Source organism: Natrix helvetica (assembly GCF_964273705.1).
Source record: "Natrix helvetica genome assembly, chromosome: 2".
Lineage (NCBI taxonomy): Eukaryota > Metazoa > Chordata > Lepidosauria > Squamata > Natricidae > Natrix > Natrix helvetica.
The window spans coordinates 203,065,778-203,079,162 of record NC_138552.1 but is presented as its reverse complement, the minus strand read 5'-3'; the positions used below and the strand labels follow the sequence as shown (position 1 = coordinate 203,079,162).

The 13,385-nt window shown below is 41.8% G+C and overlaps 1 protein-coding gene across 5 annotated transcripts in view; it reads right to left on the bottom strand.

Annotated features, from left to right (window-relative positions):
• Positions 1-13,385, bottom strand: part of ADGRG6 (adhesion G protein-coupled receptor G6) — a 105,840-nt gene that overhangs the window by 61,513 nt on the left and 30,942 nt on the right. For 4 of the 5 annotated variants that reach the window (XM_081942645.1, XM_081942646.1, XM_081942647.1 and 1 more), the window contains exons 3-4: positions 4,502-4,843; positions 678-1,295 (exon numbers count right to left, since the gene is read on the bottom strand). In XM_081942645.1, coding sequence (XP_081798771.1) covers positions 678-1,295; positions 4,502-4,843 — 960 coding nt within the window. Of the gene's footprint in view, positions 1-677; positions 1,296-4,501; positions 4,844-6,153; positions 6,228-13,385 lie in introns of all 5 variants that reach the window. The other variant, XM_081942648.1, reaches the window with a different exon arrangement.

The window sequence follows — 13,385 nt, the reverse complement described above, 5'->3', positions numbered from 1 at the left end:
ATTTTGCGTAACACCTTAAGCTTCTGAACAAAACAGTGGGATATAAATTGAATAAATAAATAAACGCATTACTGAGATTCTGAATTCACGAAAGTTATCTACAGAATACTGTGGCGCATGAATCTTATAGCCCTGGGATGGCGAACCTATGGCACGCGTGCCACAGGTGGCACGCGGAGCCATTTCTCAGGGCACATGAGGTATGCCGGACCGGTTTGCTCGTAGGGTCATTTTTAATCCTCCGGAGGCTTCAGGGAAGCCTCCTGAAGGTCCCAGAAGTTTTTGGAGGGCCTCTGGGGGGCGGGGAGGCTGTTTTCTCCCTCCCCAGGCTCCTATAAAGCCTCTGGAGCCTGGGGAGGGCGAGAAAAGCATGCAAAAATGGGGGGAGCGCCTCTCATGCTCGCATGCGCATGGGAGGGAGTGTTGCGCATTGCATTAGGGGTGCGGCACCCACATTAGGGGTGCGGCACCTCCAATGTAGGACCCTCCTGCATTCCCCCCCCCTTATGGCAAGTGAGCCAAAAACGATTCGCCATCGCTGTTATAGCCAAACAAGTTAGAGAAAATGGAATATGGGTATCATTTTCACTATAAACAAAGTTTCTTTTTGAAACTTTCCTAAATCATCTTAAAAGCTATACTGAAAAGAAAAGCCTAAATTTAAAAAAGATACTCACCACAACTCAAGTTGTTCTCTGCTTTTAGAAATGCTGTTGGAATACTCCAAAAATCATTTTCCCAGTCAATAATGTTACCTTTCTCATCACAGGTGAGATTGAAAAGTGATTGTGAATTCATTGTAAAATTCCAAAGCCGGAAGTTGTACATATCTCCAGGTAGAGGTTTTATGTCTTCTCTGTTAGAACTCAGAACCAATTTTCCATCACCCGGAATCACTTTTCCATAAGTATCTAAGCAATGGACTGTTTTATATGTCTCTTTAATATTTATCCCTACTATGCCTGATGAGCTATCCCATACAAGGCAAAGCTCTTCAAATGTTTCTGTGAAAATGTTGTCATCTGGACCAATGTCAAGAGCATCGTTTAAAAAGCACTGTGAGTCGGAGATAAAAATGAAGTGCCCCCTTTCTGTTTTGCCAAAGCTGAAGAATTCCACAGATGAATCACCGTAGGAGAAAGCCTTCCATTCATAGTTATTACTGTTTGCTCTTGCTTCAAAGCACAGGGTGAACTGATTAAGTTCTGGGACGTGGATAGAATTTGCCAAAGACACAGACTCCGAATCTAAAAATTGCGGAATGACAACCTTTTGATTCTTCAAAGATACAGCAACTAGAATATAGACAGAAAACATTTTCAGAATCAACCACCATCAACTTTTATTAAAAGTAGTACAATACTTTTTATCAATGGATAATTAAACTCATCAGTCAGAAATATATGTGGGGATATTATTGTAGTCAATTAACTTATAATATGACCTACAAAGTGTGAGTTAGTTACCTGCAAAAACTGTTTGGTGTGCTTTACTTGTTGTACCAGACAAAGCAGTAAACCAGTAACCTGAAACAGCCCTTTCATTTCTTTATGCATTGCTCCCAATGGGTTATTTTATACGACTACATTAAACTGAAGAAATTAATACCAGACATCTTTTTCAGAGTGTGCAGAGAGTGCCCTGCCATGTTATTTCACAAATAAAAGCTCTTTGTTTACAAACTTTTGAATTTCAGTTGAATAAATCTATTCACATTTCATCGCAAAACGGCTTACTAAATATACCAGCAGTCACATCTGGCTGCCATATCCTCTGCATCTATACTTAGGAATGATCTGAGTATTTTAATTGAACTTTATTTTGCAGTAAGCATAATAGCCATAATGCTGATCAATGCTTAATCCTTAAAAATCATATTCATTTCTATCTATCTTGCCAAACATGATTCTGGTCATTTGTGATTGATTCCATTGATCCCATTTGATATACATTGCATTTGTTACAAATATTAACAGTTTAATTAAAAGTTCCTAGAGGAAACCCAGCTGCATAAATATCCTACTTCTTCCTCCACAAATAATACAAATGTAGCTACATAATCAAGCAGAAGAAAGTGACTACTTTAACTTATGGGGGGGGGGAGTCATGAAGACCACTTAATAGCAATAGCACTTAGACTTATATATCGCTTCATAGGGCTTTACAGCCTTCTCTAAGTGTTTACAGTCACCATATTTTCCCCAATAATCTGGGTCTTCATTTTACCGACCTCAGAAGGATACAAGGCTGAGTCAACCTGGAGCTGGTAAGAATCAAACTGCCGGACTGCTGGCAGCTGGCAGTTAGCAGAAGTATTCTGCAGTACTGCATTCTAATCACTGCGCCACCACGGCTCTTAATTGTGTATTGTTGCTACATTTTTACTGATAAAAGGGAAAGCTATTCTGATTTAGGTACCATGTAAATCAACTTGTTCTGAGTCTGATTTACCTTAGCAACAAGAAACTATTTCTTGCCTGTTCATACTTTTTGGAACTCTGTTTGTCAAAACAAGCAAACCAAAAGTGAATACTGATCCCCAGAAGAGAGTTTAGAAAAGAAAAACTGAAAAAAAAATGCCTTTACAAATCCAGTTATATAACAATGGTAACGTGATGCAAATAGTTGTAGTAATAACTCAAGAGAGAAAGAACAAGCGTTCTGTCAGTAATTTCACAAGAAACATAGTGTCAAAATTAGCAACACATTTCTCTCCTGATATATAAAAATGTTTAAATTTTTTGAGGAATTCCTACTATTGATATTCCTTTTCAAGCAATATCTATAACATTTTTATTATGTGTCATCAAGTAATTTTTATACCTGGCTATATTTGTAAATGGTAAACGTGTATTAAAAAGTAACTGATCTCAATACGAAACCAAACATAGATACATTTTTCACCCCATGGCGTACAATTTACATTTTCCTTGAAAAGTTGAAAAGGTCTATTAAAAAAGCAATTAATAGAGCTTTTATACCACATTGTGGGAATGGCTACAGGCCCAGCTAATCAAAAGCTAGTTTAAATTAGATCAATGGGGCTAATTTGTTGCCATGGGGTAGCTTTTTATTTAATTATAACTAGGGTTTAATTTTTACTTAGTGAAACAGAAGTCTTATTTCATTAATGAAATAGTGATATGCAGTCTTATTTCATTAATTTGATTTCCTGATGACTAATTTCCTTCAAGCATTTTTAAAGAAAAACTTCTATATCATCTTACTTACTCTTGAAAGGTTTTGATGTGCAATTAAAAAGCTTAAGGAAATCCACTGCATTCCTATTTGCTTACTCAGCAGCACATATTATATTCTCATAGTACATTACAGGATATCTGTATGTGAAAGTAGTCCTTGCCTTAAAACCACAATTGGAATCAAAATTTCCATTGCTAAGCAAGGCAATTAAGTGAGTCACACCTGAGTTTATGACCTTTTTTTGCCACGGTTGTTAAACAACTGTAGTTGTTTAGTGAATTACATGGTTGTTAAACAAATCTTGCCTTATCTATTTATCATTTGTCAGACGCTGAATGGGAAGGTCGCAAATGGTGATTACATGAACCTGGGACATTGCAACCATTGTGAATGTTTACCAGTTGCCAAGTGCCCAAAATTTGAACATGTGATCACGGGGATGTTATGTACAACATGACAGTTGTAAGTGTGAGGATCACTTTTTCAATGCCATTGTAACTTCAAATGGTAAGTTGAGGACTACCTACTGTATACTGTACAGGATTTAGACAACCACTAGAGGGCAACCAAGAATTACCAGTAGATATTTGGTTTGTCTTGTTGCCATTTCAGGGCTGGTATTCAGCAGGTTCTGACCAGTTCTGGAGAACCGGTAGCAGTAATTTTGAGTAGTTCAGAGAACCGGTAAATACCATCTCTGACTGGCCCCATCCACATCTATTCTCTGCCTCCCGAGTCCCAGCTGATCTGGAGGATATGGGGATTTTGCACTATCCTTCCCCTAGAGTGGGGAGGGAATGGAGATTTTATAGTATCCTTCCCCTGCCATGCCCACCAAACCATGCCACTTCCATCAAGCCATGCCCACAGAACCGGTAGTAAAAATTTTTGAATCCCACCACTATGCCATCTGCTTCTCATCTAGAATTTTGCATCTCATATGGTGCCCTATTTTGCAATACAGTAACTCTATAACATAGATCATATTATTTTCCATATCACGTATGCATATATCCCTGAAGTACAGGGATACACAGAGAGTTGCAAACTTGAGACCCTCTTATTGACTTCATGACCCAGAGGAGAGCTGAATAAAGAACCATATCTCTTTATCTGCTGTGCAACACAATTTCTTTAAGTAAGAGAACTCCAATGGATTTAAGTCAATGGATGTATAACTTACCTAACTTAGCTAAATAGTAACATTTTACTTTTACTATCAAATAAATATTATCAAATCACAATCTCAAAAGTTTACATATAGTTTACAGATTGGAAACAGCAAGAAGCGTATACTTACTTCGAGTATAAGTGGCACTGAAGCCTTTTTTTTGAATGCTAAAGTCACTTGTAAAAGATACAATCATTTCATTCCTAGACGAGTTAAATGATAAACCTTTGGCAGTCATACCACAATAGGAATCCTTTTTGTCTCCAGTGTCCAAAGATACATGATCGTATGTGCAACCAGAAGCTTCTTCAATATCAAAATCAACAAATGTTATCTGAATGATGTATCCAGAAGGAGCTCTGATGGTCCACTTGCATGCTTGATTATTGGGATAATTATTAGGGAAGCAAGGAGAGGTAAAAATTCCCGTGGGATTGGACAACACCATACGACACTCTGAGCATTCTTGAGCTTTGGAACAAAAACAAAAAAACAGAGAAGAGTTGGTTAACATAACAAAGTAGAATTTGCCACAGTATAGATATTCTTGATCATTTCATGCATAATCAAGAAATATTTACAATTAACTGAACTTGTTCTCCTTCAGATATAGACATAACTCTATACATCTATTATTCTATACATGAACAATATGTAATTCATAAACCAGATAAATATATTTAAATATCATTTAATAAATACATAGGTGAGTATCATAAAGCTTCATTTATATGATTTAATGCTGTAACTTCATCTACCCTTACCTGGCTGTAAATTCCTTCAATCATGGGAATTTTCTTCTGAATAAAAATGCAAGGGCCTTACTACATTGAAAACAGCATTTCATAATTTGTAATTTATATGCTTCCAGCATAATTATTAACTGGCTGCTAAAACATATTTTTATTTCCAGTGTTAGATGTTTTATTTGTTTGTTTTTATCTGCTTTTACTTTAAAAGAAGCCTCAAAGAGAAGTTTTAATAGAACATACTATTAAAGTTCATTAACATGTGCAAAACAGAACAAATTATAATAAATAATTTTAAACATTTTGACATTTTAGCAACAATACACAAAATAAAATACAAATGAAAAATCTTTCTATAGATTTAGCTCCTAAAGGCTGAAATTTCATTTTGATTCCCATAAGAATTTTTGGAAATATACTGTATTACATATAGAGAACCCTCTCTGTCTATCAGCAGGATATCTGTCCAAAATCAGGATGAACTGAGACTAACTTTGGTGGTGGAGAACAAGCTGACAAAATAAATATTGAGTTTGAAAATGGGCCAAATCTAGATAGGAGATATACAGAAAAAAATACCTCAATACCATCCAAAGATAGAAGGAATTTGGCAGCCAACTACTTTATCTTAAGCACTCTTGGTCACATAAGCTGGCATGGACCATCTGCAGCCTACCCTATGCTCCTTGGTGTATTTACATAATCAAATAAAAACACAATACAACAAGAGGACAGCAGAAAAATCTTTTTAACTATGTGCTTTTAAGAGCTTTTTAAAGCTGCTGCGTTTAGAGGTATGAAGATTTGGGAAACATACTATTTTCGGGACGTGGGATAGCAACAAAGAAAACTCGCTTGCAAGTGATCAAAGGATACGCTCACAGAATCAGTAGATGGACTCCCCAGTTGACCCTCAGTAGGGGATTTCATATAAAAGAAGGCATTGTTTCAACTTATGGACTCAAGTTATGCTGAGCTTTCAAAGTAATAATGAAAACTTTGTATCTCATTCATAAAAAATTGCCAACTTACGTAGTACCAGCTGTGTAATTGGTATAATTTAGACTAACTGAGCTGCTTCTGTAGATGAACCTGGCTGCTGAATTCTGTATTAATGTAAAACAAACTCTGTGTAGATCACTATAGATAGAATTGGAATTTACCAATACAGGCTTTACATTTTAATCATTTTCTTTTTAAAAAATGCAGTTCTTTTACTGCATTATTGAATATTGTAACTGTCTTAATCAGAGAGAAGGATTTAGATCTAGAAAATAGAATAGAATAGAAAATAGAATAGAATTTGGAGGTTTTCTAGTCCAATCCCCTGCTTAGGCAGGAAACACTAATCTCTCAAACTGTAATTGTGCATACAGAAACATAAAATTAATAAATTACAAAAAAACCCTAAGAATGTGATAAACATAGAGAGACATTTGGCTAAATCTACTTTACATCAATCCTATTCCTTATATTTAATATACAGGTAGTTCTCGACTTACGGCCACAATTGAGCCCAGAATTTCTGTTGCTAAGCAAAACAATTGTTACTTTCCTCATGTAAGTGAGGAATGCAATGTAATGGAGCTCTGTCCCATTTTGACACAGTTAGTAAGTTAGTAACATGGTTGTGCCTTCCCCGTTCATTTTGCTTCTCAGAAAGTTGCAAATGGTGATCACGTGACTCCGGGACACTGCAATTGTCATAAACATGCACCCATTGCCAAGCACCCGAATTTAGATCACGTGACCACAGGGATACTGCAATGGTCGTAAACATGAAAAACAGCCATTCGTTTGCTTTTTTTTAAGTGCCACTGTAACTTCGAATGGGCACTAAATGAACTATTGTAAGTCAAAGGCTACCTGCGCTTTTCTTATATATGTAGTGGCAATGGGGAAGACCATTCTATTTTGAGGAGTTTGGTGAGACATTTTGTTTTTCCCTTCATTAAGAACATTCTGCAAGTGTCTTGCATTGCAGACCATGGAAGCAGGGCCATGAAGTCTTAGTGCCAGGTTGTAATAAAAGGCATGAAACTGCCCATGAAGTTTTAGACTCTGCAAAGGCTTGAATGCTCAGTGCTATGTACCTGGGGCCAATTGGGGACTCTCTGCTGCTTGAGAATGAGCTCCCAGCAGCTGAAGGGAGAGAATCTTGCTTGGTATTTTATGCTTTCATATGTTTTTGTTTAATATGCCTGCTACAATTAGATAATAAAGCTTGAAAACTCCTTGTGCTTGCTGTTTCTAGATCCAAAAGGACCAATTGCGTGGGTATCTGATCACTGCCCTGGCACTTGACAATATATTTCTAGCAAACAACTCTTGTTTCCATTATCTCCAAATATCAATTTATACATTGCAACACTCAGTTCTCTCTTTTTAAGGATCTGTTCAACTCATCCACACATGATTTTATCAGTCTTCCCCTTCCTCTCAGTACGTATGTGGGTGATTCAATCCTCATTCATTCTCTTTATGACCAAATCACTTCAACAGATTCTTTTTGATTGCTCAATCAGTCTGCCTTCATTCAACATCAATTCAGTCTCCAATCCCACTGTATTTCATTTTAGTTTTATGATTCTTCTGAAATACCTGATTCACTTACAAATAATGAAATGGGTAGAGCTGCACTCTTATCAGTCAGAATTTTAGCTTTTTCTGATCAACATTGATTTTGCACAGCAAGCCACAAACTGCCCATATAGTTCCACCATCATTTATATGTCCTGAAATATTTCCATTATCCATTTTCAGTAAATATTCGGTAAAAATGTTCGTTTTGATCTAATATTTTGCCACTTGCAACATTACCACCTTGCAATTGTTTGTTCCCTGTCAAGTTTTATTGACCAACAAACACTCTTTTTTTCATAATAACTTTCTGGACAAGATAACACTGAAAACAGTAAAAAGAACAAAAAGAACATAAAATCATAATTGGCCTTGAATTTACAATTTGGCAGTATTTTATATTTTCTGCTGATACGTAATTCCATCTTTAACTTGTGAGCAATTATTTTGAAAGCCTGCTTCTAGCTGAAGCTCGATTCGCAGCCGTAGCAGAGAAATACTTTGTAAAGTCATTTGCTGAAGAGAAGTTAACATTGTGGATATTAATTGTAAGCAAGTTATATTTTGCAAGATATCTGGCAAGCAATTACATGCTGAATGATTGTGACCCAACTAATTAATTACAGTCATAGTCAAAAACATTACAGGGGTAGAAATTTCAGAACCTGACTTTCAAACTCTCACCCCACCCTACCTCACGCCTACATTTTTCCATCCACACTGGTTAATATTAGGACAGATTTTTCCAGAGTGGAAAAAAAATCTTAAATGTTAGACCCAATTCTGTAAATAATTATATTTTGTCACTTGGAGTATACTGGTGATTTGGTAGAAATACATTCTCATGAACTGGCCTATTACTGTTCACATGTATATCTTTAGAAGAGTACCAACAAGAAAACCAATAAGAAAAGAAGTCCTGTTGCCATGATGCAACTTCCAGATAAATCTAGAAGAGTAGTAAACTATCTAGATTCTAAAATATTTTACATTTTCATTACAATTGTCTTGCACATTTATTATGTCACAGTTTCTTAAGTGTTCTTATAAATCACAGAAGTAACAGGAATGGCTGTAAGATGAGCAAAAGACTGTTCAGCAATTGTAGTTGGTAATTTTTTTCAATCTGAGACAGTATATTTAGAACTGGAAACACTTGGATTTGAGTGTACAAAAATTTGTGGAAAATGAGAGAAAGAGTTGGTAAGGGCCTAAATGACTAACATTTTTACATAGCTAGTTTGGAAAGGATAAGTCCTGTTATGATTCATGGTCAAGGCTAGAGACAACACTCAACTTTGATTTAACTAATATTACTTTTTGGAGATAAGATAACATACTTTTTAAAACCATGTATTTGAAAACACTAAACAGCAGAATATATCTCCAATTTTTAATATTAAATGTTTTACAGACATTGTCTTCTTAACAATTATGTATGGAGAAAAGAGTACAATAGCTCTTCCTATTACCAAGTAGAACCCATATCAACACTAATCTCCAACAATGTTGAGAGACATTGTACTACCAAATGTTTCCAGAATTATAGTTATCAACATTGCTTTCAATTCACTGATTAAAAAAAAAAAGAATTCATTATTTGGAAACCATCTATTTTACTTCATCTTAAATTAAAATTAATTTCAAACAAAAAATGAAGTAATCACTGTGATAGTTTCTTATTTGTTTACCTTTTTTCTCATTTTAGGCTGTCATTACTACTTTTTAAAAAACACAATGGCCAGCAATTTTCTACTTTCTAGAAGCAAAAAGCAAAATATCAATACCAAGAGCTTCTTCTATCAAAACTTCCTTACTTACATTTTTTTTAAAAAAGCATTTGCTTCCATCAGTAACGATTTGAATAGGTATTTTGTAATTTTAAGGGAGCAGGGGTGCTGCCGGCCCCCTTTTTCACCATGGGGGCCAGGTGTCCAATAAATAGCCACCCTGGATCTTTTTACGACCCAAGAGGGTCTTCCAGGGTGGTTTGAAGACCTGAAAAAGTTTGGAGAATGGGCCGGTGATCTGCCGATGGGAGACGCCGCCCTGAGACGCCGTTTTGAGACCGGAGGAGCTTGAGTTCGCCGTTCTGGGATCGGAGGAGGTTAGAGGAGATTGGAGGAACGGCGTAAGGCTAGGAAATGGCGTCTGGAGCGTGCGGGGGCGTGCTGCTGTCGATATTGGAGGCTTGTGGCTTGGAGCTGAGGTCTGGGGCGGCGGCGAATGGAATGGCCGACCCTGGGGCGGCGGTGATCCAAGCGGCGGCGGCGACAGCTGGAAACGCCGAATGCCGAATTCCCCGGCCTGCAGCTGACTGTGAGAGGTGTTGGAGGTCGAGCAGGAAGGGCTGGAGGCCGGTAGGAGCGGCGTTGGGGCTTGGAATGGTGGTTTTGGGTGCCAAGAACGTGGATGCAGGCCATGGCAGGACTTAAATGCCGAAGGCCTGGTAGGAGAAGGGCTGTGATTCAGGAGGCTGCTTAGAGGCCGGGGGGGGGGGGTTTGCTGGGGACTGGCAGGAGGCTTCAACATCAGGCTTGGCAGAGGAGTTTCTACCTCCTGCCAGCTGCCTCCTTGACTGTACCACCTACCCCCCCCTGCTGACTTTTGGATTAACAACTTGCCCCTGTTTACCATCTGTGCGCGCCCTGGAGGATTACCTCCCTATCTTCGTTTGATTGACCATCTGCCCCTTGCCCATTACCAAGCAATAATCTAACTACCCCTCGCCATCCACCATTGACCACCCACCAGCCCCCACTTATCGATTGTCACCTGACCAGCCTACTACCATCACTACCCACCCTCATCTAGGACTGGACAATTTTCTTTCGCACCGGAACCCGGCTTTTTCAAATTATATTGGACTATGGCTTACTGGCCAGAACATCCTCAGCACAGAGCCTAGGCCCTGATGAATTTTTTAATAACATATGTATTCAAGGTTAGACCTAATCCTACTGCGGGAGTCCCCCCTCTCACAGGTGTGGCCCTCCGCCCTTTCGAGGGCCCACCTTGATGACGGATTTATTAATCTCGAGAGGTGGAGGAAGCGGAGACTTAGGGGGTTTTTAGTTAAATGTTTTTTAAAAACTTTTACGGGTTTAGGGGGCGGGGGCGGGTGGGTCAGATCAGGAGTGATGACAGAGCCAGGTCACCAGGTGGGGTCACGAGCAGAAGGAGCGGAGGGGAGCGGGGGGAGGATATCATTCCCATACGGGGCTCCTTGATTCCAACAGTCATAGGGAGGGGCAGATACGAGGACAGATTAACAACTCGCAGTCGGTTGGGAGACCGTGAGTGCTGGTTACACCCGGTCGCTTGTACCAACCCCCGCGTTCTAGGTGGTCAGGATCTGCAGGCCCAGGGCCTGAGGCTATTGCTATGCAATGCGAGGTCCGTTGTCAATAAGGCCCCCCTCATTCACGATCTAATTTTGGAGGGGGAGCCGGACCTCGCGGGAATAACGGAGACCTGGTTGGGCCATGAGGGAGGTTTACCCCTCGTGGAAATGTGCCCACCAGGCTACCAAGCATTTCACCAGCCCCGGGCCCGGGGAAGGGGCGGTGGGGTAGCAGTGATTATTCAGGAGGACTTAGAGCCGAGGGAGTCCACTGTGCCACAGACGTCCGGGTGTGAATCCCTTGTTGTGAAATGGGGCCCTGGGAGACAGTTGGGCCTGCTGATAGTATACCTGGCTCCCCGCCATACATCAGCGACCCTGCCTGAACTCCTCGAGCTGATCGCATCGGTGGCGGTTGAGACCCCCAAACTCTTAGTGATGGGGGATTTTAACCTGCCATCGGTGGGAGAAGCATCAGAGGGGGTTCAGGAGTTCATGGCTTCCATGATAGCCATGGACCTGACTCAATTGATTCAGGGCCTGACACACGAGGGAGGTCACACCTTGGACCTTGTTTTTGTCTCTGGCCAGTGGTTGAGTGATCTGGGAGGAGGGAACTTAACCATCACTCCTCTGTCATGGTCAGATCACTCACTCCTCCGACTTGACTTCCCTGGTGCTACCCCCCGCTGCGGGGAGGCGGAACCAGAAAGCACTAGATGGTTCCGCCCCAGGCGCCTGATGGAACCAGATAGGTTCCAAACGGAGCTTGGGCCACCTCCTGTAGTCCTGACCCGCCCTCGGGTAGAGGACCTGGTAGCCGCGTGGAACAATGCGACTACCGGGGCCTTGAACCGGGTGGCGCCTTTGCGGCCTCTCCGGCGGCAACGATCCACCCTGGCTCCTTGGTTCACCGAGGAGCTAAGGGTGATGAAGCGCCGCAAGAGATGCCTAGAGAGTCGTTGGAGATCCTCCCGATCCGAATTTGACCGAGCACAGGTACGAGCCCATTTAAGGACGTACCTAGTGGCATTGAGAACGGCCAAACGTCAATATTGTGCCGCTCTCATTGCATCCGCAGAGAACCGCCCTGCCGCCCTGTTTCGGGTGTCCCGCTCCCTCCTGTTTCAGAGGCCGCGGGAGGCCCCTTTACAGGGTAGGGCAGAGGAATTTGGGAAATATCTGCAGGATAAAATCGCTCAAATCCGGAAGGATTGGGTCCCCTTCAGCGGCCCAGTGGAGACGTCCGTGGCGAGTCTTGAGAAACCTTTCTGGGAGGAGTTTGACTTGGTTGTCATCGAGGATTTGGACAGATTGCGTGGACGACTGCGACCTACCACATGTTTACTGGGCCCGTGTCCCTCCTGGCTTGTACTGGCATCCTGGGAGGTTACACGCGACTGGCTCCTGGGCCTAGTGAACGCTTCGCTGGGTGAGGGGTCTCTTCCGGCCGCCTTGAAAGAGGCGGTGGTGAGACCCTTGCTCAAGAAGCCTTCCCTGGACCCTACAGAGCTGGCCAATTATCGTCCTGTCTCCAACCTTCCCTTTCTGGTGAAGGTTGTAGAGAGTGTGGTGGCTTCTCAGTTCCCACGACATCTGGAGGAGAATGATTATCTAGACCTGCGCCAGTCCGGCTTTCGCCCCGGGCACAGCACAGAGACGGCCTTGGTCACGTTGGTAGATGATCTCTGGAGGGCCAGAGATAGGGGTTGTTCCTCTATCCTGGTCCTATTAGACCTCTCGGTGGCTTTTGATACCATCGACCATGGTATCCTGTTGCACCGACTGGAGGGATTAGGGGTCCGGGGCACCGTTTTGCGGTGCTTCGGCTCCTACCTTTCTGGCCGGACGCAACGTGTGTTGGCAGGGGAGCAGAGGTCGACCCTAAGCCCCCTTACTTGTGGGGTGCCACAGGGGTCGGTCCTCTCGCCACTCCTGTTCAACACATACATGAAGCCGCTGGGTGAGATCATCCGTGGTTTCGGGGTGGGATATCATCTGTATGCTGATGATACTCAGCTGTACATTTCCACCCTGAACCACCCCAACGAGGCCGTCGAAGTGATGTTCCGGTGTGTGGAAGCCGTACGGGTCTGGATGGATGACAACCGACTCAAGCTCAACCCCTCCAAGACGGAGTGGCTGTGGGTTCCGGCCCCCTGGTTCAACCAGTTAATTCCATCTCTGGCCATTGGGGGTGTTCAACTCGCCCCCGTGGAGCGGGCGCGCAATCTGGGCATCCTCCTGGATGCCAGGCTGTCCATGGATGACCATGTGACAGCCGTGGCTAGGGGGGCGTTCCACCAGGTTTGCCTGGTGCGCCAATTGCGCCCCCTATTGG